At 36.4% G+C, this 24,949-nt stretch overlaps 1 protein-coding gene across 2 annotated transcripts in view; it reads right to left on the reverse strand.

Annotated features, from left to right (window-relative positions):
- The window catches only part of LOC106055478 (protein trachealess-like), an 88,090-nt gene extending 64,112 nt beyond the window's left edge, over window positions 1–23,978 (reverse strand). The window contains exons 1-2 of one of the 2 annotated variants that reach the window (XM_056024380.1): window positions 23,744–23,978; window positions 13,636–14,083 (exon numbers count right to left, since the gene is read on the reverse strand). In XM_056024380.1, the coding sequence (XP_055880355.1) occupies window positions 13,636–13,733 (98 nt within the window). In that variant the 5' untranslated portion in view covers window positions 13,734–14,083; window positions 23,744–23,978. Of the gene's footprint in view, window positions 1–1,173; window positions 1,693–13,635; window positions 14,084–23,743 lie in introns of those variants that run through there. The other variant, XM_056024381.1, reaches the window with a different exon arrangement.
- Window positions 23,979–24,949: the final 971 nt, after the last annotated feature.

The following is a 24,949-nucleotide window of genomic DNA, read 5'->3' on the forward strand; positions in this document are numbered from 1 at the left end:
GTAGGTGTTGTATATGTTGTGTTGGTGTTGTATATGTTGTGTTGGTGTTTATAAGTTGTGTAGGTGTTGTATAAGTTGTGTAGGTGTTGTCTAAGTTGTGTAGGTGTTGTATAAGTTGTGTAGGTGTTGTATATGTTGTGTAGGTGTTGTATATGTTGTGTAGGTGTTGTATATGTTGTGTTGGTGTTGTATATGTTGTGTTGGTGTTTATAAGTTGTGTAGGTGTTGTATAAGTTGTGTTGGTGTTGTATAAGTTGTGTAGGTGTTGTCTAAGTTGTGTAGGTGTTGTATAAGTTGTGTAGGTGTTGTATAAGTTGTGTTGGTGTTGTATAAGTTGTTTAGGGGTTGTATAAGTTGTGTAGGTGTTGTATAAGTTGTGTAGGTGTTGTCTAAGTTGTGTAGGTGTTGTATAAGTTGTGTAGGTGTTGTATAAGTTGTGTAGGTGTTGTATATGTTGTGTTGGTGTTGTATATGTTGTGTTGGTGTTTATAAGTTGTGTAGATGTTGTATAAGTTGTGTTGGTGTTGTATAAGTTGTGTAGGTGTTGTCTAAGTTGTGTAGGTGTTGTATAAGTTGTGTAGGTGTTGTATATGTTGTGTAGGTGTTGTATAAGTTGTGTTGGTGTTGTCTAAGTTGTGTAGGTGTTGTATAAGTTGTGTTGGTGTTGTCTAAGTTGTGTAGGTGTTGTATAAATTGTGTAGGTGTTGTATAAGTTGTGTAGGTGTTGTATAAGTTGTGTAGGTGTTGTATAAGTTGTGTAGGTGTTGTATATGTTGTGTTGGTGTTGTATATGTTGTGTTGGTGTTTATAAGTTGTGTAGGTGTTGTATAAGTTGTGTTGGTGTTGTATAAGTTGTGTAGGTGTTGTATATGTTGTGTTGGTGTTGTATAAGTTGTGTAGGTGTTGTATATGTTGTGTTGTATGGTATATTGACTATTTCCGTACAAAACCCTTCCAAGTGCATCAAGTTGATGATCTCAGTTGACAGATTGTTTACAGAATCTCGACCTTGTAATGCTTCCCTCATTATAAGCCACTTCAATGGTTTAAAAAAGAAAAAAAAATTCAAAAAAAAAAAAGGAAAATGATAATCACATAGAAACAAGGAGAAAGCCAAAAAAAAAACCCACCTTTTTCAACCCGTTTTCCCTTGAAAAAAAAAAAACAACTTACCCTGGCTTGCAATCTTTAAATACAACATTTTCAAACATTTGAAACGCCTCCAGAATAGACAGGCAGCTTCCTTTGGCCAGCATCGCTCTCATGTTAACAGGACAGCACTTGTCAACGCTCCTGGCCAGCAATTAGCACAACATTCATTACACAGTTTTTCTTAGTGGAACGAGTGAAATCTCAAGTTTCACTTATCTCTACAATTCTATTCTCTAAATTGCTCAATCATCAAATTTAGATCTAGATAGTATTTGACTAATAAACGTTAGTCCTTATAATAGCAAATAAAGAAAATCACTCAAAATGTTTCAATACGATATTTCTAATTCATGACTTGCGCTCCTCGGCCCTGCAACTTATTAATGAATGTAAATCGAGTCGTGTTCCTGATAGGTTTGAATGAAATCCATGCGCATGAAGATGTTTTATGAAACTGATAGAACTGATAAGGACGTCACAGAGTAGAACAACTAGTTCCCTAGCTACGTATTGACGCAGCTTACTAGAGAAATGAATGTGAATTTAATGACAGCGCGGATGTGTACATTAGAAGCGGAGTAAATGGGGCAACGTGCGGGCATGCTGCACACGACACTAGAATGAATATTAATATTCTGTTTACCGAGTATTAGCCGACTTGGAAAATAAATTGTCGATGGATTAATTGACATATACATATACTAGATGTAGAATGTAGACCGTACTCTTGTTTGGTGCTGTAGTCATTATAGTAAGTTCAGTGGTCACTTTCTGTTGTGTTTTCAACCTTGAAATATATATAATATTCTGCGGGCAGCATTGAACTTATAGTGTCGTTTTTATAATTAGTTGCTATGTGTGAGTGTGTCTGTGTCCTATAGAAATGTACTACTGGCTCATTGAATAGTGTGAGCATTAATACATAGAACAGATTGTGTGAAGTGTGAATGGAATGAGAATGGAGAGGCTTTTTTGTTTTCAAGAAAGTCTGAGTTTAGATGTAGATCTAGATTTAAATTTAGTAGTCTTAGAAAATATTTTGCACATGTTTTTTTAAGCATTATATTACAGAAAAGTATTGAAGCGGCTTCTGTGATGGACCCCAAAACCTCTTCAGTTGGTCTTTAAGCTACTGGCTGAATTCACTGAGGCCTCGCCACTAAGGAAATATGGTGATCGGTGTTAGATTTAATTTTTCTGTGACTGTATACCACAGCACCAAGACAAGCGGCTGGGCTTGGGGGACCTAGTTGTAGACTGACATCACAGAGCGTTATTCTGTCTCTCTGAGGATGCCTTAGAATAGTCGGCATTGGAGATAGTAAAACAATTCAACTAATTCTATCAAATTTGAAACACACTGGAAGGTGTGCCAGCAAGTAAACGTAATTACTTAGGCTAGTTAGTTTAAATCCTCCTCCATACACTGGTTGTACTCGGCCACCTTCAAGTTGCAAGCTGCTGTATCAAACGTTTACGTTGTAAAACTGAGCACTTACAGTTCAAATCCATCCATTACCTTGAATGAAATACCAGTGTTGTGTATATGCGCAGTGCTGTTCTCCAGATTCACCAGATGACTGACATCTCTACTATAAACTCAATTGTTTCATGACCCTAACGAGACCCCTAACGAGGACGTAATTATCTTATTTTTTGTAAGGAACGTCTCTAATTTATAAGCTAAAGATAAGTAATAATGGGGCCTCCTTTGCTACTTGCCCAGACTCCAACAAGTTTGTGCATGTACGTAATATTACCTGTACTGTTTGGATGGGTTAATTCTATTGTAATCACCTGATCATGACAGAGTCGAGTCTCGCGAAGGGAACACACTTTAGAACTATTCTTATACAACCAGATTATTACTGAGTTTCGATCCTGGTATGTCCGACCCATTTGTATTTTCTGATAACGTGTCACGACTGAGACACATGAATACATCGCTTGTCCCTGACCTACAATGACCTGGGACGTGACGACTTGGGAAGTGATCGAGAATGAGATAACTCACTGACACATATAATATGCTGCTATCATAATAGAACATCCCATAGTGCATCACAATAACCTCGACCTTTTTGTGCTTAGCCTTTGATTCTAAGAGGGAGTGTGTGTGTTTGTGGGGGGGGGGGGGTACGATAGAAGCAGAAACTGTAAAACTATTTTCATTGGATACATTTTAAAATATTAAATGTCATTAGCAACGACCCAATGGAATTTCACTTTAAGATTGAAACCATTTGTTACAAACATATGGATATTAAGTTGTTTTCCGCGCTAGATGTGCATCACCTCCTTTCCCCTTTCAAATGTTTTCAAATCCCGTCGCGTTACCCAGAACTTGGTAGCTGAGATTTAGAAGATATCAATGAAATAAAAGTGTGATGTCATTGACAAACATTAAATTTAAAAAAATCAGTTTGTTAACTTTTGAAGATTTGAACTGCGTTCCTTCAGATCCTGACTAGTCTATCACAAGTCAAAGTCTTTCTGAAATTCAAGATGATCCTCATACTTCGTGGTCACTACAAAGTCAAGAGACAAAGTAAACATTTCCTACACTCGATAGTTTACAACCCTGGCCTTGCGCATGCTCAGACAATGTTGATAAACAAAGTTATTTTTCTTGTTGCAATCGCTGTTGCGTTTTTTTCTTTCAAGTCAACTCTACTTCATTAAAACTGTAATGTGCCAGCTAGCGTATCAAACCTATGAGGTCTAGCAAATAAAAATAACTTAAAGCCATCAACGAACAAGACCGTCTACCACTGTCTCTTTCAACCACTGTCTCTTTCAACCACTGTCTCTTTCAACCACTGTCTCTTTCAACCAGTCTCTTTCAACCACTGTCTCTTTCATTTTCTTAGACATAAACTCAACCCATTCATAAAACTAAACATACACAAAGCAAAAACTAAACCAACCAAATACACGAGTTTAAGATTAAACCGATGATTTGAGTGTAACGTTTAAAATGCTCAAAGACTTCTGTTATTAATAGCATCAGTTTTATGGGGGGAAAAAATAGATCCCACAAAATTGTTTAAAAGGCCAATGTTCAGCCAGTTCTCCTACATCCTCAGCAACTTGTTCTCGAGAGTTCCTAAATTGAGAAAGCAAACTCTTGGCTCGCTTGTAGTGACATCTCAGCACCCCTTGCAGAAATCCTTGTGCAAAGTCAAAAGCTTCTCAATACTGTTTGCTGTCGCGTGCCGCATTAGTGGGGCGAAAGCAAACTCGCGGTCGCCATGTTTGATGGGGAGATTACTCCACACCTCACGTCTGCCTTCACAACTTCCAGTCAAGCAGACGATCATACTTTTTTTGTGTCCACCTCCCTCATCACTCCCTCATTCTACACTCCTCACTTATAAACGTATTTTTTTTTAAAGCTGAAACCAGTGCAATCTAACTATTCTATAACTAGCTCTAATCTTATTCTAATTGGCTAACTTTTGGCGTAGTGAGAAAAACGTGCGCCCGGGGCAAGTTACTTTATTGGCGCCCCTCCCCAGTTTCCATGAACATCACATAGAAATATAGGCTTATAAATTAAAAGTATTTAATAATAATTTAATACAAATAATCTTAGAATGTATTACCTAACTAAAATATCTATAATAACTTTTTTTGGCGCCTCTTTGCGTGTGGCGCCCTCCCCCTGAGGGTGGCGCCAGGGACATCGTACCCTCACCCCCTCACTACGCTTCCTCTGGATAGGGAACATTTGAGTGTTAGTCAACAGTTAATTTTTATTTCATCTACACACTTCCATAATGGGCGGGTCTCGAGAAAATCGTTTGGCAAAGTATGAGACATGGAGGGCAAATATATAAGTAAGAAACTAAAGAAATGTAGGTCAGTGACAAATGATAAGAATAAAACAAAATACTCAAACTTTTGGTGTTCTTTTTGATTGTTTGAATCAAATGTTTTCTCGTTTAATATCCCCTTCCCACCTCATGGCGTTAAGAAAAGATCGTTGATGACGTTTATGTGTTTCCTCCCACGTGACGTTCAGACGACCAAATATTCTTACTCCTAATTCAAATTCAAAGTGGAACTCTCGCTTTTTCAAAGTTATTTTTGGCGTGACGAGATCAAACAGAATACACCATTAAAGGATGTACATCGCCATGTCAATAATGTGAATGTAGCCATGATTGGTTCAAAATGGTTCAGTACAGTTTTGTGAATCACCGAATCACTAAATCATTGAACCGATTTCCAAAAGATGATCTTATTATTTACGAATTACCCACCACAAGTTGTGCAAGTTCATAACTCACTACAGAAACACAATACAAAAAGAAATCGGCAATGGTTCTAGAAGTGTCTAAAGGGTGGACATTCGAAACATTTCAAGTTATTCAAAATGTAGTTCGAACTGAACAGAAAGTTCTACACATTTTTTGTTGGACGTGACCATGGAATGTATTTATATATAGAGGAGTCCAAAAATGTGCACACTTGGAAATTCTATTTAAATATTCACATCTTAAATGGAGGCTTCAAGAATAGGAATATTATTTCAATTTTATCTGGCTTTGTTAAGCGTATGCCACATGGGCGTAGCGGGTAGCTGTTTAGCTGTGAGCTCCCCCGCCGCCAAGTACTATTTCCGGTATTTAAAAGAAAAAAAATGCACATTCTGAGGTATCTACAGTGCATTATTCTGCTATTAAACAAGGTTACAAAAGACAGTTTGTGTGGAAACACAAACTCAAAATCGGCCCCCGAAGTAAAATGTTTTACATAATTCGGATAATCCTTCAGAGTTGAAGATGGTTTACTTCCTAGTCCAAACCTCCCGCAGGACGACGGGGGATGGGAGCAGGCAGGGTTTGAACCTTCGATCGTCGATAAATCCAAACGACAGTCCAGCGCGCAAACCGCACGACCAGTGGTCCACCCAGGTAGGCTTCAATATTTTCAGAAAGAACATTCGAATGAAATTATATCAAAGACAAATGAGAGATAAGAATGGAGAAAGAAGGTTAATAGATCTTGTGTAGTGCCCCAACCGTCCCGCAGATCAAAGGATACGTGAAAGTGAATGTAAAGTTAGATGTGAACCTGGCCTAACTAGGTTTGTGGTCTATAGGGCAGATGATGTAAAGTTCATCTGTCGTTGTGGTCTACGGTTAACGAGGGTGTCATGTAGCCAGCACAACGACCAACCGCCTTTGCTTTTCCCCAACTAATGTCAGGTACCCATTAGAGCTGGGGACTCAGAAGTTGAAAATCCCAGTCTTCACCAGGATTCGAACCCGGGACCTTCGGCTCGAACTAAATAAATTAATTTCTTTGAAAAGGCTCAATCTCATTTTCGAATTCTCAAAAAAAAAAAAAAAAAAAATTTCCGCTATATAAAAAAATGTTCACGAAAATGATTTTTATAAGATTACTATTCGTCTTAAATTAGGTGTAACATATAATGCATACTAATTAGCTTTTTCTTATAAAAAACTTCTTGCATAATTGATTTTTAAAAATTAGAATTTTCGCTTTCAGGAAAAAAAAAAGTAGCCGTTGCATCAGAACTTTGAATGGTCTAAAATATTGTGAAGTCGGATTTTCAATATCTCTTCTAGTTTACGAGATCTAAACGGGACGGACGGACAGACGGACTGACGGACAGACATTTCGCACAAAACAAATAGCGTCTTTTCCCCTTTCGGGGGCCGCTAAAAATATTAGTTCAAAAACTAAATCTGCTATTCACTGCTTTTTATGAATAGAGCCCCCAGCGATTTGTAGAAATGTGAAACCCCTCTTGGTTATGCTCATGCAATTAGTGGACTGTAGTTTGCTTTAGATTTTAGATCGAAAAGGAAAGTTTTATCGTCAAAAACATCTGTTAGGGGATTTTAACTAAAAAATCTCTGGAGGTTTTTTTAAAAAAAACAACAACTCAAAACCTCATTGGTTACGCACTTAGAATTTGGTGACTGTAGTTTGCTTTAGGATAAAATTGAAAAGGGATTTTTCACCTAAAAAATATCTGAAGGGGATTTTAAACTCAAAACCCTCTGGAAGGGTTTTAACTTAAAGCCCTCTGGAGGTGTTTTTAAACACAAAACCCCTCTTGGCTACGCTCATAAAATCTGGTGACTGTTGTATGCTTTAGTGTTATATGGAAGAAGGGGTTTTATCGTAAAATTAAATTTGGAAGGGGTTTTAAACTCAAATGCCCTTGGCTACGCTCATGGAATTTGGGGACTGTTCTTTTGCATTATTTATCGTTTTATAGAAGAGGGGGTTTTAACCTTTAAACCACCTGGAAGGGGATTTTAAACCCAACCCCCTCCCCTTCGGTTGCGCTGGGCAAGTGGTGGTTTAACATTAAAATCTCCCCCCCCCCCCTAAAAAAAAACAATGCAAAATTCAGACACAAACTTTTCATTTTGGAGGGTTGAACCCCAACCCCCCTGGGGCTATGCCCATGATATTCCATTCTCTCTCTCTCTCTCTCTCTCTCTCTCTCTCTGTTTCATTTTTGAAGTCCTCTTTTATTTTGGTTAATAAATTGTTGTTTTCAAAATCAGATTTCTTTCCCACAATATTGTAATCTATTCAGTTCTATACGCCAGTGTGTGTGTGTGTTTGTGTGTCAGATAAAGAACCACTCCTGGACAACAGATATGTTTAGTTTTGTGTAAGTGTGTGTACATCTTTTTTAGTCATTGAGCTCTTCTAACAAAATGATTTTTTGGTGTCGTGCAGGTAGTATTTAAAAAAAACAAACAAAGATAACAAAGATAGTTTGGGTTCGAACACAAACTCAAAGGCGGCCCATAAGGGTCCACTATGGCGAGCAATGCATGTAAAAAGAAGGGTTTCTATATTTTAGCATGACAAACATAAGATGCTTTAGTGCATTTGTTTTCGACAAATGAATATGTCCTTAGTAATTTATTTGATTTTTTATAGTTAACATAAAGAACTAATCGTACCTTTGAGTTAAGAAAAAGTCATTGGAAGTTTTTCATATTTCGATGTCAGAAACTATGAAACATAAACTATATACATGTTAACTAAAATTATTTACCAATCGATTTTCCTCCACAAAAAATGTGTACTCATACTTACTTATACTATTTGTTATCTGTCTGTATTGGCCAGAGTGAAATAATGGTAACATTGACCAAAAAAAACAAAACGTGAACAGCTGCATGTGAAATAATGTTTCGAAAATGAATTTAAAATATGTGCAATGTAAAAGTTTTCAGTAAACCAGTTGTAATTGGTACGTGTCTTATCAGAAAAAAACATCTTTAAATATATATTTTATCGTCTGCTCAGATTACTTTCACACTTCATTGTCACTAAGTTCAAACAAAACTTTCACTATATTATGATCAGTAACTGAAATCATTAGCTGTTACACAACGTCGTTGGATTTGAATATTTTGCAGAACTTAATTTAGGGAATATTTAGTTTTGACAACAAAAAAAATATTCTAATGTGGAGGATTTTCCTAAAAGTGTGCAAATCTACCAATAGCTGGCTTTTTTGTTAAGTCTCCGGTTGACACTTGTTTGCCTATTTTTAAAAGTATGCAATATTATTATACTTCTCATATTTTTTTTTTCATTTATTTAAAATCTCCTCCGATTTTCCACTTTTTGTTTAAAGGTTTTCTTTTACCCTACCACGTGTCTCCTTAACGCTTTCCTTTTTTTTTCTATCTTTCTGTATATATATATATATATATATATATATATATATATATATATACACACACACACACACACACACACACACACACACACACACACACACACACACACACACACACACACACACACACACACACACACACACACACACACGCACATACACACACACACACTTGAATGTTAAAATGAAATTTAAAAAAAAATGTAAACCGGCTACTGACAATTAAAACGTAAACAAAGAGCAGATAGGTCGTCAAATTGTGAACACTTCATAGAAATCAAACTTCTAATGGTAGTTTAGATTCAACACAAAATCAATGAGGCTATTTTTATTAAAAATTAATTTACAACTCTTTGTGTCTTTCTTACAATACATTTGTACATTAAATTTCACAAAAATGTCGTCTGATGGGATGAACCAAATATATCAATTATCTTACAATCATCTATGCAATGATAATGTGCAATGATACAATGTGTGCAGTGTTGTCTAGAAAGCAACAGGTACAGATGGAGAGGTTAAGTATTAGGATACAATGTGTGCAGTGTTGTCTAGAAAGCAACAGGTACAGATGGAGAGGTTAAGTATTAGGATACAATGTGTGCAGTGTTGTCTAGAAAGCAACGGGTACAGATGGAGAGGTTAAGTATTAGGATACAATGTGTGCAGTGTTGTCTAGAAAGCAACAGGTACAGATGGAGAGGTTAAGTATTAGGATACAATGTGTGCAGTGCTGTCTAGAAAGCAACAGGTAGAGATGGAGAGGTTAAGTATTAGGATACAATGTGTGCAGTGTTGTCTAGAAAGCAACGGGTACAGATGGAGAGGTTAAGTATTAGGATACAATGTGAGAAGTTCACATCACAAAGTGGTCAACGTTCGAGGGGAAGGGGGGATGACGAAACGCTATCAGTGTCCAAACTGTCAAAGTTGATTGTGTCATTGCTCTCTGGGTTGCCTGGGCTAGCCAGGAAAACCAGTGACTTTGCAGTATTTAGGTTATTGGTTAATATGCAAGACTAAATGCATGTCGCGTAGGATGTAATCATCTTCTTTTTTTAAAGTAACGTCTGTATAAGATGAGGACATTTCTCCACAACACATTCACCTAGTTCTAGTAAGTATTCTGCCATTTCAGCTTGAAATCCACACAACTTACATTGTCAGGAGGTTGTCTCTGTCACATTATGTGACATTAGTCTAAAGTTGCCATTGTCACGTCATGTGACATTGCTCTAACGTTGCCATTGTCACGTCATGTGACATTGCTCTAACGTTGCCATTGTCACGTCATGTGACATTGCTCTAATGTTGACCTTGTTACGTGTTATGACATGATTAGGAATTAGTTATTTGTTTCGGGAATAGGGTAAAGTTTTACTTAGCGACGATGACGTAAAGTTGGTTAAAAAACAAGAACGCTCTAAGTGACGCTACAAAGAAGACGCTTCGTGTAGAGTAGTAGACTTGAGTACAATAGATATACGGATTTACGGACATAGCTGACATCGAACGATTCCCTTCTTGAGTATTAAATATCTTTATAGACCAACATCAGCGTCGACTACATATTTGATTGTTTCGGCCTTTCGCCGGTGTTACTGAAGTGTTGAGTTCAGCGTTACTTCCAGTCAGATCTACACTAGACAGATTGCCAAGAATCAACACCGCGCGGAAGCCTTAACACACGTCATGTGACATTGCTCTAATGTTGACGTTGTCACGTCATGTGACATTGCTCTAATGTTGACCTTTTCACGTTATGCGATATTCTCTAATGTTATTAAAGTCAAAGTCAAGGCACTGGAAGCGAGACTGTGTTAAAATCAGGAACGCTTAACTCTCTTTTTTGTGGGGAGCCACGCGCCTTTATGTTTGTTTATTAGTGTGTGTGCTTGTGTGTGAAAGTGTTATTCTTTCTCTCTCTCTCTCTCTCTCTCTCTCTTTCTCTCTCGACGTTCGCTCTCTCTCTCTCTCTCTCTCTTATGCTTTTAAAAATATTTCTTTGTCTCTCTCAAACACAATTATGTGTCTATTTGGATGTTTGTCGCTTCCTTGTTGAAACCCTAGCAAGCCAGTGAAGGTAAATCTATGGGGCTCTCACATGGTAAACAGCGCCCCACTAAATGAAGATCAAGATGGACACAGAGGTCTTAAGTTTTCAGCTCCCAAGAATCGGTCAACATGACCTCGCTCTCTGGAGAGACCAGATCAAAGTCACTTTCTATGAACGCAACCTTTAAACCTTGAAGGTGCATTGGCTGAGACAACAAGGGACACAACCCTTGGGACGTCAACAGAGATCAGCCATCATTAGTAAGTCTTTGGACTTGAACAATCCACCATCAAATGTTTGTTGAAAGCTATCTCTGGCCAGTTTTATTTCCAGCACAAAGCTTCATCCAATTTGATTTTTCTAAAACATAGTTTGGCAAACGTGACCATTTCTTGACCTATCAAATTGAAGAAGTCCACGTAGAATTAAACGTCAGTCTGTACTACACCAGAAGGGTTAAGGTTAAGGTTAGGTTAGGTAACAATTTTAAGATCAATATTTCTTCAAATATTCATTCTAGATAAGATTAAAGCATGAGATGAAACAATGACATATAAAGACATTTCGTTAACTGACATAATCTTTAACTGACTTGAATGAAACTTTTCATCTTTAACTGTCTTGAATGAAACTTTTAATCTTTAACTGTCTTGAATTGATCTTTTAATTTTTAACTGACTTGAATGAAACTTTTAATCTTTAACTGACTTGAATGAAACTTTTAATCTTTAACTGTCTTGAATTGATCTTTTAATTTTTAACTGACTTGAATGAAACTTTTAATCTTTAACTGACTTGAATGAAACTTTTAATCTTTAACTGTCTTGAATGAAACTTTTAATCTTTAACTGACTTGAATGAAAATTTTAATCTTTAACTGTCTTGAATGAAACTTTTAATCTTTAACTGTTTTGAATTAATCTTTTAATCTTTAACTGACTTGAATGAAACTTTTAATCTTTCACTGTCTTGAATTGATCTTTTAATCTTTAACTGTCTTGAATGAAACTTTTAATCTTTAACTGTCTTGAATTGATCTTTTAATTTTTAACTGACTTGAATGAAACTTTTAATCTTTAACTGACTTGAATGAAACTTTTAATCTTTAACTGTCTTGAATGAAACTTTTAATCTTTAACTGTCTTGAATGAAACTTTTAATCTTTAACTGTCTTGAATGAAACTTTTAATCTTTAACTGTCTTGAATTGATCTTTTAATTTTTAACTGTCTTCAATGAATCTTTTAATCTTTAACTGTCTTGAATGAATCTTGTAATGTTTAACTGTCTTGAATTAATCTTGTAATGTTTAACTGTCTTCAATGAATCTTTTAATCTTTAACTGTCTTGAATTGATCTTTTAATTTTTAACTGTCTTCAATGAATCTTTTAATCTTTAACTGTCTTGAATGAATCTTGTAATGTTTAACTGTCTTGAATTAATCTTTTAATTAAATAACTGTCTTCAATTAATCACCCTTTAAATCTATCGTTTTACTCTCTTAAATAGTCTTCCTCTCCCCCCCCCCCCAAACATTAATGAAACTTCCTAAAGGCTCCGCTCGTTCTCCACTCGCGAACACGCTGAATTTCAAGCGTAGACTTCTGCTCGACTGCCGTAAAGTAGGTAAAACTAGCCATTTTGAATTGAGTACCAAAAATAGTAACATTTCAACCTTTTACAAATACATGTTGAATGTTAGGTCTTCACGTCCTGAGTTTGTTCTTTACTTTGAACAAGTTTAACTGTCACTGGTCTTCTATTGACTTAGAAATAGGAATAGATGTACAATGACATTACACATTAAAAATTCGGATTTATTTAATAATAGTCATTTAGGCATGTAACTATTTTTTTTTAAATACTCCTTTGTGTATATTTAGTATGTCTAGTATATTATTTTATTTATTATATATCATTTATTATAAGACTTGAAATAAATGGAATAACTTGTTTGTAAACAAAACTAAATATAACTTTTAAATACAGTACCGACATGTTCAACTGGAGATCAAAGGAAATAAATGTAGTAGACTTGAGTCATATATCATGTCATTTGAAACAAAATCTAACTCACTACAAACACACGTCTGTACATTCTGACATACTGGACTCGTCTGGTGTACCTAAGACGACGACAGTGTCGCTTATAGCCTCAAACCAATCGCTAACTTCTGCTCAACTTCACCATGGAAACACACACACACGCACACACTCCATTACACAAAGTATAATAAATAAATGGGAAATGAATTAAAAGTCTGTTGAGTTGTTTCTTATGTCCGAAATATCAATTGAAAACAAAACATAGGAAAGCAAAGGAAATTATTTTGAATCTACATTCCAAAACTTGTTTAGACACACACAAGCTGGGAACCAGTCTGCACCACTTCGTGTACTATTCATTGGGTTCAACGGTGCGCAAGGTGCGTAAATTATCGTATATAAAGTGACGTTTTCGAGAGAGAGAGAGAGAGAGAAAGAGAGAGAGAGAGAGCAGTCAGCAGGAATGATGGTCAACATTGTCTTTAAGACTTTTCCTTCAAACGAATAAAGTGGTATTGATATTATTTAGGTTGTTTTGATTTCTAATGGTCGAATCACATTTATATTTTTAATTACTTTAATCAGCCATATCAAACTTAAATCGAACATTTTACCAACCAAATCATTCGGCTACCAACACGGACGTTGTTTAGGAGTTGTTTTTTTTTTTTTTTTGTTGTAAAAAAAATCTGACCTGTTAACATCAAAGAAAGGTGCTCCCATCCCAAACTGTGGCGTCTGAAGAGGCTGACGAAGTAGGTCCCAATGGAAATAAGCTGCGTGTTCATTCATTGTTCAACAATGGCAAGTCTCAAGTCACTTTGAAATGAATGCTCTCTTATGGCCGTCTATTAATTGGACTGCTCCTTGTCCTGATGACACTACCTCTGGGCTTCTGACCATCCAAAAAGTATGAAATTTCACTAGAAGGTATCCTCCTCACATTATCCTAGTGTAGTTGTGAGTTCTATCCATTCAGAGAAGAACAAAGGACACATTGTGTGGGGGAGGGTTTATGTCCAGGATGGTCAGTTTTGGCTAGTCATGTTCTGAGCGATGTTTTTCTCGTCATTTGTAATGGGCACAGGTCATCTTTAAAACTGTTGGTATTGCATGGAAATTCACGAAGACTCGATACACATCTATAAAAAAAATGAGAAAGAGGAATGTTTTTTTTTAAAGTTGCTACAAATGTATCTAGCAAACAGCTGTTAGTGCTGTTTTAGTTAATTAACATGTGGAGAGAGATATAGATAGGTAGATTGGCAAACAGTTGCTTTTTAGATAGATAGATAGATAGATAGATAGATAGATAGATAGATAGATAGATAGATAGATAGATAGATAGATAGATAGATAGATAGATAGATAGATAGATAGATAGATGTATTCTTGCTTTACGCTGTTCACACACACACACACACACATACATGCATATATATATATATATATATATATATATATATATATATATATATATATATATATATATATAAAGAGAGAAAAAGAGAAAGAGAAAAAGAAAGAGAGATAGTAGACATATTAAATAACCAAAAGATATATTGTTGTAATAACTTGATTTTATTCAGTGTGTGTGTCACCACTAAGCGTACCATCTGTTGACTTCTCATATTTCGACACGACTACAAGACTCACGTCTTTCTGACCAACTTGAATGAACACCAAGCAAAAAAAAAAACTTTAGCCGTAAGGAGTCTTATCGCAACCAATCGTTCTGTGAGACTTTCGTAATAACTGACACAATAAATTTGAACAGTTGGCAGCTTGAAGTTAAAGTGACATACTTTAATGAATCAACCAGTGAACAGGTTTTTTCAATGATGGGACATGAATGGTCTAGTTCTGGTTCTAAAAAGCACCGAACTGATTAGATAACATGGCATTGGTGTTCAAATAGACATAGATTTACATTCATTGGCTGGAACCATTGAACATTGTCATTAATTATCTTTAGGTCTAATAAGTGCCGTACATTTCTAATGCTTGTGTCAAGAGAGGCGGTAGGCAATAAAAAAGAAATATGGAACTTTTTATTACAAAGCTTATATCTAATCACTCTGTCTGTCTGTTTGTCTGTCCGTCTGTCTGGTACAATTTATTTCTACGTTATTTCTCCCACACCCATTTTCTAATCAAGTTGAAACTTTACACACTTAATTGTAGTACGGGTAACCAACAAAACATAAATCCATATTAAAAAATTGACTAATTAATTAATTGATTATTGGTAAATAATTATTTTGTTAGGTACTAAAAAGGGAAATTAATGCTACTTATTGAGAGATGTGGAGTTATTCCTCTTTTTACGTTTTGTACATGTTTTTCTCCCACTTTCCAATCTCGAATCAAGTTGAAACTTTGCACAATTCTTCATTGTCGATGACAACACATGAATCAATAAAAAATTAACTAATTAATTATTAATTTTGTTTTATATATAAAAAGGGAGATTATTCCTGCAGTATTGAGATATGTGACCTTGACTTTTTTTTTACTGTTCTTTTCCTTAGATATACTTTGTTTGAGTTTTTTTTTATTATTTTGCTTGTTTACGTTAAAGTTACTTTTAAAACTCACACTTTCTTTAAAAGAAAACCTTTGGGTCAGCAGAAGTGGACGCTCGGAACCATTACAGGCCGCGCAAACTGTTGGAAGCAATCCACTCGTTTCTGCACCATCTTCTGTGTGAGTTGAATAACTTTACGCTATTGAACGATGGGACTTCTTTTAGCCATTGATATAGAACTTCTTGTTGTTTCAAGAGGATAACAATCTTAATTTCTATCTAGACCAGTGAGTCCCAATCTTATTTTCTATCTAGACCAGTGAGTCCCAATCTTATTTTCTATCTAGAGGAAGAAAAACACACTCTAATTTCTATCTAGACCAGTGATTCCCAATCTTATTTTCTATCTAGACCAGTCAGTCCCAATCTTATTTTCTATCTAGACCAGTGATTCCCAATCTTATTTTCTATCTAGACCAGTGAGTCCCAATCTTATTTTCTATCTAGACCAGTCAGTCCCAATCTTATTTTCTATCTAGACCAGTGATTCCCAATCTTATTTTCTATCTAGACCAGTGAGTCCCAATCTTATTTTCTATCTAGACCAGTCAGTCCCAATCTTATTTTCTATCTAGACCAGTGATTCCCAATCTTATTTTCTATCTAGACCAGTGAGTCCCAATCTTATTTTCTATCTAGACCAGTCAGTCCCAATCTTATTTTCTATCTAGACCAGTGAGTCCCAATCTTATTTTCTATCTAGACCAGTCAGTCCCAATCTTATTTTCTATCTAGACCAGTGATTCCCAATCTTATTTTCTATCTAGACCAGTCAGTCCCAATCTTATTTTCTATCTAGACCAGTGATTCCCAATATTATTTTCTATATAGAGGAAGAAAAACACACTCTAATTTCTATCTAGACCAGTGAGTCCCAATCTTATTTTCTATCTAGACCAGTGAGTCCCAATCTTATTTTCTATCTAGACCAGTGATTCCCAATCTTATTTTCTATATAGAGGAAAAAAAACAGAATCATATTTTCTATCTAGACCAGTGATTCCCAAGCTTATTTTCTATATAGAGGAAGAAAAACAGAATCATATTTTCTATCTAGACCAGTGATTCCCAATCTTATTTTCTATCTAGACCAGTGATTCCCAATCACATTTTCTATCTAGACCAGTGATTCCCAATCTTATTTTCTATCTAGACCAGTGATTCCCAATCTTATTTTCTATCTAGACCAGTGATGCCCAAGCTTATTTTCTATATAGAGGAAGAAAAACAGAATCATATTTTCTATCTAGACCAGTGATGCCCAATCATATTTTCTATCTAGACCAGTGATTCCCAATCACATTTTCTATCTAGACCAGTAATTCACAATCTTATTTTCTATCTAGACCAGTGATTCCCAATCTTATTTTCTATCTAGATCAGTGATTCCCAATCTTATTTTCTATCTAGATCAGTGATTCCCAATCTTATTTTCTATCTAGACCAGTGATTCCCAATCTTATTTTCTATCTAGACCAGTGATTCCCAATCTTATTTTCTATCTAGACCAGTGATTCCCAATCTTATTTTCTATCTAGACCAGTGATTCCCAATCTTATTTTCTATCTAGATCAGTAATTCCCAAACTTGTTCCTTAACGGATTGCTTCGCACATTCTGAGTATTTCTGAGTAACACTTTGCTTGTTTTCTTTCAAGAGATGAATTCACGTTGTGACTTTCTAGTGACTTATTCCAGTCAGTTCGTGGAGCGCCTAGTCAGGCCTCGCATAACACACTGGGTGTTCCACGGAACACAGGTTGTGAAACACTGACCTAGACAAAGATGTGCACAATTTGAATATCTGTCTACTTGATGAGAAGCGCAATACCTTTCTTTTTTCTCGACATGAACAGATGTTTTGTAGTTCCCACTATGATAAATGGACTATGTTCAGATTTAGTTTACTTTCTAGCTAACACTGTCGTAATGGTAAATCGAAAACCTTACATAAAAGATTGTCTGCCCTTTCTAAGTTATTAATTATAGAACATGCCAACAATATTCTCATAAGTTGCAAGTCTTCCATCACGCGGCACTGCCTCCCGCATGTCCCGCTCACTGCTCTGCTTTCACTTCTGCCTCGAACTAACATGAGACAGACGTAAAGGATTATCGGCAAAATGTAACTCTGGAGATCAAATAAAATTTTAGGCTATATTCTTTTTATAATTGTTAAAACACGTTTTATTTGTGGTTATTTGAAAGTTGACATCCAAATAAAACGATTTAAATGTAGACTTTTCATTTTAGACGTTTTAAAAATGTTTAACATGTTTCTGATTTTTTTCAGAGTTGAAGATAATTTACTTCCTAGTGCAAACCATCGATAAATCCGAACAACAGCCCAGCGCGCAAGCCGCATGACCAGGCAGCCATCAGATTAACAATTTCAAACATCATTTTTACTTTAAATTAAAATAAAAACAAATTTGTCAAAAAAAAAAAAGAGATAATGCTTTTAACAAAAACTGATAATCACAGAAACTTGTTTCTTTGGTCAAATAGAAGCTGATAATAAACTACTAGTTCCATTACAGCAATGTCATCGAGCAGTTGACTAATTCTGTAGTCCTTGGACATTTGACTTATATAACTCATACATTTTGTTGTACTTCCACTGATCTATATCACCTTTGACCTCGCCCGTGTTGCTGCCTTTTTGTCATTCTCACCAAACTTCCTTTATTTCACTTAAAATGAACATTAGAGTGGTCATTTCATCAGGAATATGCAAATGTCTAAATAATGTTCATTTTTTTTAAATAGCATTTCTGCATAACAAGATGTGGACACCCAATGGTTCTTTTCGTTTTATCTGACACCATTTCGCGTCTGCTCATCAATCTCACCGTTTTTAGCGTCCCCCCATTTTTACCCTCACCGTCGTAGAAATCTAACATCAACAAATGCTACACAAATTCGCACGTGCGCGTGTGTGTGTGTGTAAGAGAAAGTGTGTTTTGTCTAATTCCTTAATTCCGCATGCATGCTGCTGCGGCAGTCCAGACTTAGTGAAGCCTCTAAAACTGCAGTCATTATGCCATGTATGTGCTATTATTAGCGAGACAAGACTTCCGGTCGTTTGTTTTGTGTCTTCCCTTTGGGCAAGTTCTCAGCCAGAGTTTGGTGAAACATTCAGGCATCACTTTAATTAAGTGTGTGTGTGTGTCTTTGTGTGTGTGTATTTTTAATTTGATTGACATCACGACGGTAATCTGTGGACATTTTAATCTCCAACTTGTTTGCTGTGAAAAGTCAGACACTGTTCTGTTTGGCAATAGAGAACTGAATGTCGCTCAAGTTGTCATTCACGTTTGGTTTTTCAAACTTCATTAAATATATTTTTTAAGAGAATCAAAGTTCTCGAAAAGTTCAGCAAAAATTATTGTGTAATGTGGCTCAAAGGCAAAACAACAACAAACCTATATTAGATACAGTGGCGTCACGAGGGTCGGTGTCACCGGTGCGGTTAGCTCAGCGTGTCACTCCTCCCCCCTCCATCAACTTTATCCAAACTTTTCCCAATAGAAACTATCGTAATTGTTTTGTTGAACCAATACAGTGGGCTGATTACCTACTTTTTGGACAAATTTAATCTGAGTGAGTGGCAATTCTGTTTTAAAATCCAATTGTTTTGACGTTTTAAAAATAGCTTTGCATATTTTACATTGTATATTTTTTAACATCAGCCAAACATGTTTCTTTTGTTAGACTTAATGACGGGAAACGATATAACATTAAGCTGTGTCATTCAAACTGTGACTACCACCTAAAGGAGAAAATGAACTTTGTCGCTACCTTAGTCATCTATTTGTCTCGGGGAGCGCTTAAAGATCCTTCAGCGATGTCCGGGGAAAAGCCCCAGGCGCCAAGCATTTTTCAGCATTTCTGAGCTTCAGAAACTCATTCTCCTTAAGTCTAGCATAAACAATTTCTACCAGTAAGAAGTGTGCAGGTCAGATAAAATTCAATTAAGAAGAGGTGAACGGGCCGAGGTGTGAGAGACATTCGAGGCATTCGAGGCAAGTGAGCAGTGTTTCTCAAACTTTTCCTGTTGTCGCCCCCGACCGCTAAACGTTAAGTCTTTTTTTTTAAATAGTGTCATGTAATTTTAAACTGTTTTGTATAAACCAAAAAGTTCTTTCTGGAGATTGTATTAGAGGGGCATTAGGACTACCAGGTTCCCTATCCGTGCAGCAATATCGTCTGTTGAAGCGCCGTTAGCTCCTCCAAGTTTTCCTTTCGTTCTCAGCTTGTGTCGTTTTCAATGTATTGTTCTTCTCCTAGTAAGAAGCGCTCATGTCAATGTTCAATTATAACGGAGTGAGACGTTCAGAGAATGAAGTATTTTATTGATCGCACTATTTAGACTCGTTCGAGGTACACATAGCACACGGCATGTCTTAAAATCATCTTCATGTTCAGTAAGAAGCCTTGCCGCGAACTTTTTAGTTTTTGTCACAAAAAGTCGACAACATGGCGATGTCAAACACTTGAGAGAGTTTGGACCATTCTGACCATTCAAAGAGAATCACCTCAGCAGAGAAGTTTTGAAATGTCTTCTTCAAAACGTTTTTAATCAATATTTTGCAGAAGCCTCACAAAAAAGCTAGACATTTTAAATGAAGATACGAAATCTTTATCTTACAGTATTTTAACTTTTTTATACATTGATAATGTTATTTTACTGGGTTAATAATCAAAATTTGTTTGATAACAACAATGAACGAACAACTTTTTAACTTTACCCGTGTAAAATAATTTGAATAGCTTCATCCCCTCCCCATCGGTTAGGACGTCGCGCCCTCATGAGAGAGCGTCAACCCCCCCCCCCCCCCCCAATGAAGAGCCCCCACCACAGCTTGAGGAAAGCTGCAGTAGTTAATGCGAGTTTCAAATGGACTTCTGGTCCAAAGATCATCCTCATCTTAAGAAGGCGTCTTGTAGCGGGTCTGTTCAGTTCACATAAACAATAGTAGGATGACGTAAAAAAGGAGTAGGCTCTAGAATCACGTTGTTGAAGAGGCATTGAAATGTTTTCTTGAATAGAGACTTTTGAATCGATCTTGCTGCTAACGTAGAAAAGTTCTACTTGGACCGATAAAACGTCGTCACATAAATAATAATTTAATTTCTAAAAATTTGGTAGCTACTTAAGGATGATGCCATTAATACTAAAATTTAAAATAACTATGAAATGCAACCAACTTTTGTTCTTAAAAAAGATACTATCAGTGTGAATAAAGTTTTCAATGTTCCTGAAAGAATGTCAATAAAGAGTCAATGCCAATCAAAGAATGTCAATCAAAGAATGTCAATCAAAGAATGTCAATCAAAGAATGTCAATCAAAGAATGTCAATCAATGATCAAAGTAAATCAAGAAAATGAGATGTATGTAGAATGTATATCCAAATATTTGGTATAGCGGAATGAGTAGAAAGGAACCTTTCATCTGAAACGATGTGAGACAATTAGTGAGTTAACAAGTGAACCAGAAAGTCAAGATATTGAAATGAGTAGTGCTACGACAGTATAGCTGAGAAAGAATATTTGTTTAGGTTGCCAGGTTGATAGTTACTTTTGTGTATATTGGTAGCTCTAAGACAAAGTTGATAGGGAATGTTGTTGAGTGTGTATTATGGTGGTTGAGACAAAATATGTAGGTCACTGCTGGCCCCCGTAAATATAAAACAACCTCGGACTTGGAGACGAGATTTCTTGAATTCTGTGCGTGTATGTGCGTGGTTGTGCTTAATAATTGAACATGGCATAAATGTATAACTGTTGACCTACTGACAGCTCAACCTTCAAGTTATAAAGGTCACTGCTATCTTTTCACATTTTTTTCAGTACATCTTTGTCCTCATGTCCACCTGCCATTCAGACGACACGAAGGATCCTCGGTCACTAGCGCCTGCTGTCTTCTGTCAGTTTTTATTTTGGTCACTTCCGTGATTCCCCATTGTCCGTGTACAAAATCATTTCAGCTCTAAACTTAATAAACCAGCGCCCATGTCTTTGTCCAGTCAATAAATACATTTATAAATGTTATAGGATATAATTAACTTTCGATATATATATATATATATATATATATATATATATATATATAAGGACACCTTTGTCTAGGATTGGAAGGTTTTTTATAATCAAATCTGGCATAATGCGCAGAACACAACATTTCTAATAGTGTGGACATATGTAGAGGATAGGTGCAAGTTATGTCAAGGAAAAGATGAAGGTTTACACTGACGCTGCTGTTGTAATGTAAAATATAACAAAAAAAAATTGCCTTCACAGCTGAGTAGTAAAGAAGAGTGTCACAGTATGTAATGCTTCAAAACTCCTGAAGCGACGTCAATATCTTGTCCCAAGCCAGAAAGACTAAGCAGCTGTTTACCAAGCCTATAGTTCAGCTAGTTTCGTATTCTGCGCAAAACAAAAACAGATAGTGTTGATATCTAGTGTCTACATCTAGTGTTTTTTTTAAATCACTGACCTGACAAAACCCCTAACCTTAACCATAACCCTAACCTTATTGAATAATTCGTACCAGTTAATAACACTTTATCATTAGGGTCTGACGCGGCAGCCCAATACTCAAGGCGTTCTATTCGGGCAATTTTTTCAGGTTTCGGACCCATAAAATATTTTCTGTTCTAATTAACAGCCAACTCCAAACTTTGATCAAAGACTATAGATGTAACTATACATTGTTTTATTCAATTGATTAATTCAAATATTCTTTGTTTTATCAGACAAATAAATACAATGTGCATGCAATCTATTCAGCAGTCCAGTAAGCTACCAATGTTAGTTCCGCGCTTGGTCAGACTGAAAACATTTCATGTTTAAATCCATTCATTCTTTGTGTGATGCGACAACGGCGAATGCACTCACTTTTCAGTAAGGAATCTGGTACTTTGTGTTCATCTTACTGCGTACCAATTAGCAAGACTGACAATTTGCTCATGTGTGTGTGTGTGTGTGTTTGCATTTATTTCTATTTTCATCTTACTGCGTACCAATTAGCAAGGTACTTACAACTTGCTCATGTGTGTGTGTGTGTTTGTATTTATTTCTATTTTCATCTTTGTTTTTGAGTCTTTTTATACTTTTGGAAAGTTCCTTCAGAAATAAAGATTAGAGACTTTCATACATCTTCTGCTGGATGGCAGTGGAGGGTAGTGGATGGCAGTGGAGGGTAGTGAAGGGTAGTGGATGGCAGAGATCAGGATTCGAACTTACGGCCATCGTGACTGCCTGGTCGTGCGGTTTGTGCGCTGGACTGTTGTTCGGATTTATCGATGGTCCCGGGTTCAAACCCTGCCCGCTCCCATCCCACGTCGTCCTGCGGGAGGTTTGGACTAGGAAGTAAATTATCTTCAACTTTGAAGGAACATCCGAAACATATAAAACTTTTTACAAAACATTTTACAGTCGAAATATCTTACTAAACGACCAATCCATTTGACACTATGTCATTGCGTTGGTGTGCTAATGCTTAGTAGATAAAGTTTTGTTTTAAACGTCATGGTCAAGAGATGGTTGTCAACTGGTTGTGCTTCGTTCTTTATTTGAGAAAAGGGGAGTGACTATGTTAATTTACATTGCGTCTCTTCTTCTCTTCTTTCTGTCCTTTCCTCTAGCCTAAAGTTGCCTTCTTACCTTCACTTAGTCTGGACAATTTTACGTTTTTTGTTTCTCTTTTAAATCTGATTCTGTTTTTGTTTCTCGACACCATTAGTTCATTTGATAGAGTCATTAATAACCTCGTTCTGACATCTGCAAGTCTCCACAATGAGCCTAATGTAGTTTGATGATGTTTTCATTCATCTTCTCATTTCGGCTTGTCGTTTACCTCGGCGTTATGATGGATACTTTGTCTGCAGCGTAATGCTTGCTTTAGGAGGTATTCACTATCTCCTTCCTCTGACTCAGTGTCCTCTTTTACAACATAAAAGTGACCCCAAGTGACCTCAGAATAAAACAACACTATGTAAAGAGAATAGAGTGCTATATATAGTCAGTGAAACTCTTCGAGACCCACTGGGTTGGTAGCCGCTGAGTTAAAAGTACAATACAGAAAGGGAAAGGAGAGTTACAAAAGATCCACTCTAAATTTGTTATGAAAACAAGAAGTACTTCTAAAGAAGTTTTCAAATCTGGTAGTTACAAAAAAAACTAGGTCAAGATTATTGTTTGTACTTACGTTTCATTGGCTGGTCTTAGTCAAGAACCATCACTCTAATGGAGAATTATGATTAATTACTGAAAGTAATTGGATTAATTTGATTTAAACCGGTTTTTCTTTTTTTAACTATTTCATCGGTGTTAAATTTCTAGGAATTTATTCACGTATCCTGTCCGAAGAGAGATTCACAAGTGACAACACGTTAAATCCTGCAGACGACAGCTTCAACACTCCCGCGCCAATGATTGGTATTTCATACGTTCCCGTAGTATCCCCCCACGATGGGAGGAGTCACGAGTAGCCACGGCTACAAGTATCGTCTGCTCGACGAATGGCTGGGGAGAAAAAAAAACAGAAAGATGAAGTGTGAGCAGAAGACAGACAGTAGCAAGCGACATCGCGATGAGGCGAATGGTTTATGGGAAGGGTTGAGAAGAACGGAGCCAGGGGTGATAAGGTGGAGTATGTGAAACGTCCATGTAAATTCATGAACATTCTAATAATAATTAGATCTATTGTCTGCTGGTCTTTTGTTTTTCAACTTTTCCCGCCTTTTTTTAATTAAAAAAATTGGTAAAAAAAAAAAGGGGGGGAGGGGATGAAATTAGCAAAAAATTTATATTAGGCCTACATCACATTAATGATAAGTTAGTATTTAATATATAAATCTACAGGATCTACAACCGATAACTTTGTTGTAGACCTATCCCCAATTTCTGCCTGGTCGTGCGGTAAGCTCTCTGGACTGTCGTCTCGATGGTCTCAGGTTTGAACCTTGCCCGCCGCCATCCTCTGTCGTTCTGCGGGAGGTCTGGGCTAAGATGTAATAATTTTCAATTCTGAATTGATATCCGCGACGTGTGAAAAACTTGCACCTCCCCCCCCCCCCACCCCAGTCTCCACCCCCAGGGGCCATCCTGTGAATCACTTAAAAAAAAAACATCTTTGTAGTGGCAATGACTACACTGACTACACTAATAAAATCAGACTGAAGGCTCCAAGTCACATCATTGCGTTTGTCCAGCCCTACACGTCACATTAAAAGCTATTTATGTAAACACAAGTCTTGAAGTCTTATCTCTCTGACAGAGATTTGTCGTGACTACCTTGTCATTGCGAAACATTGTTAGCTTATGCTGATAGCGGATGAATCGAATAATGTCTTCACTGCAGAGATTTAGCTCCGCCCTTCTTCGTAAGAGAGGACTTTTTTTTACACTCATT

This window comes from Biomphalaria glabrata, chromosome 3 (genome assembly GCF_947242115.1).
Source record: "Biomphalaria glabrata chromosome 3, xgBioGlab47.1, whole genome shotgun sequence".
NCBI lineage: Eukaryota > Metazoa > Mollusca > Gastropoda > Planorbidae > Biomphalaria > Biomphalaria glabrata.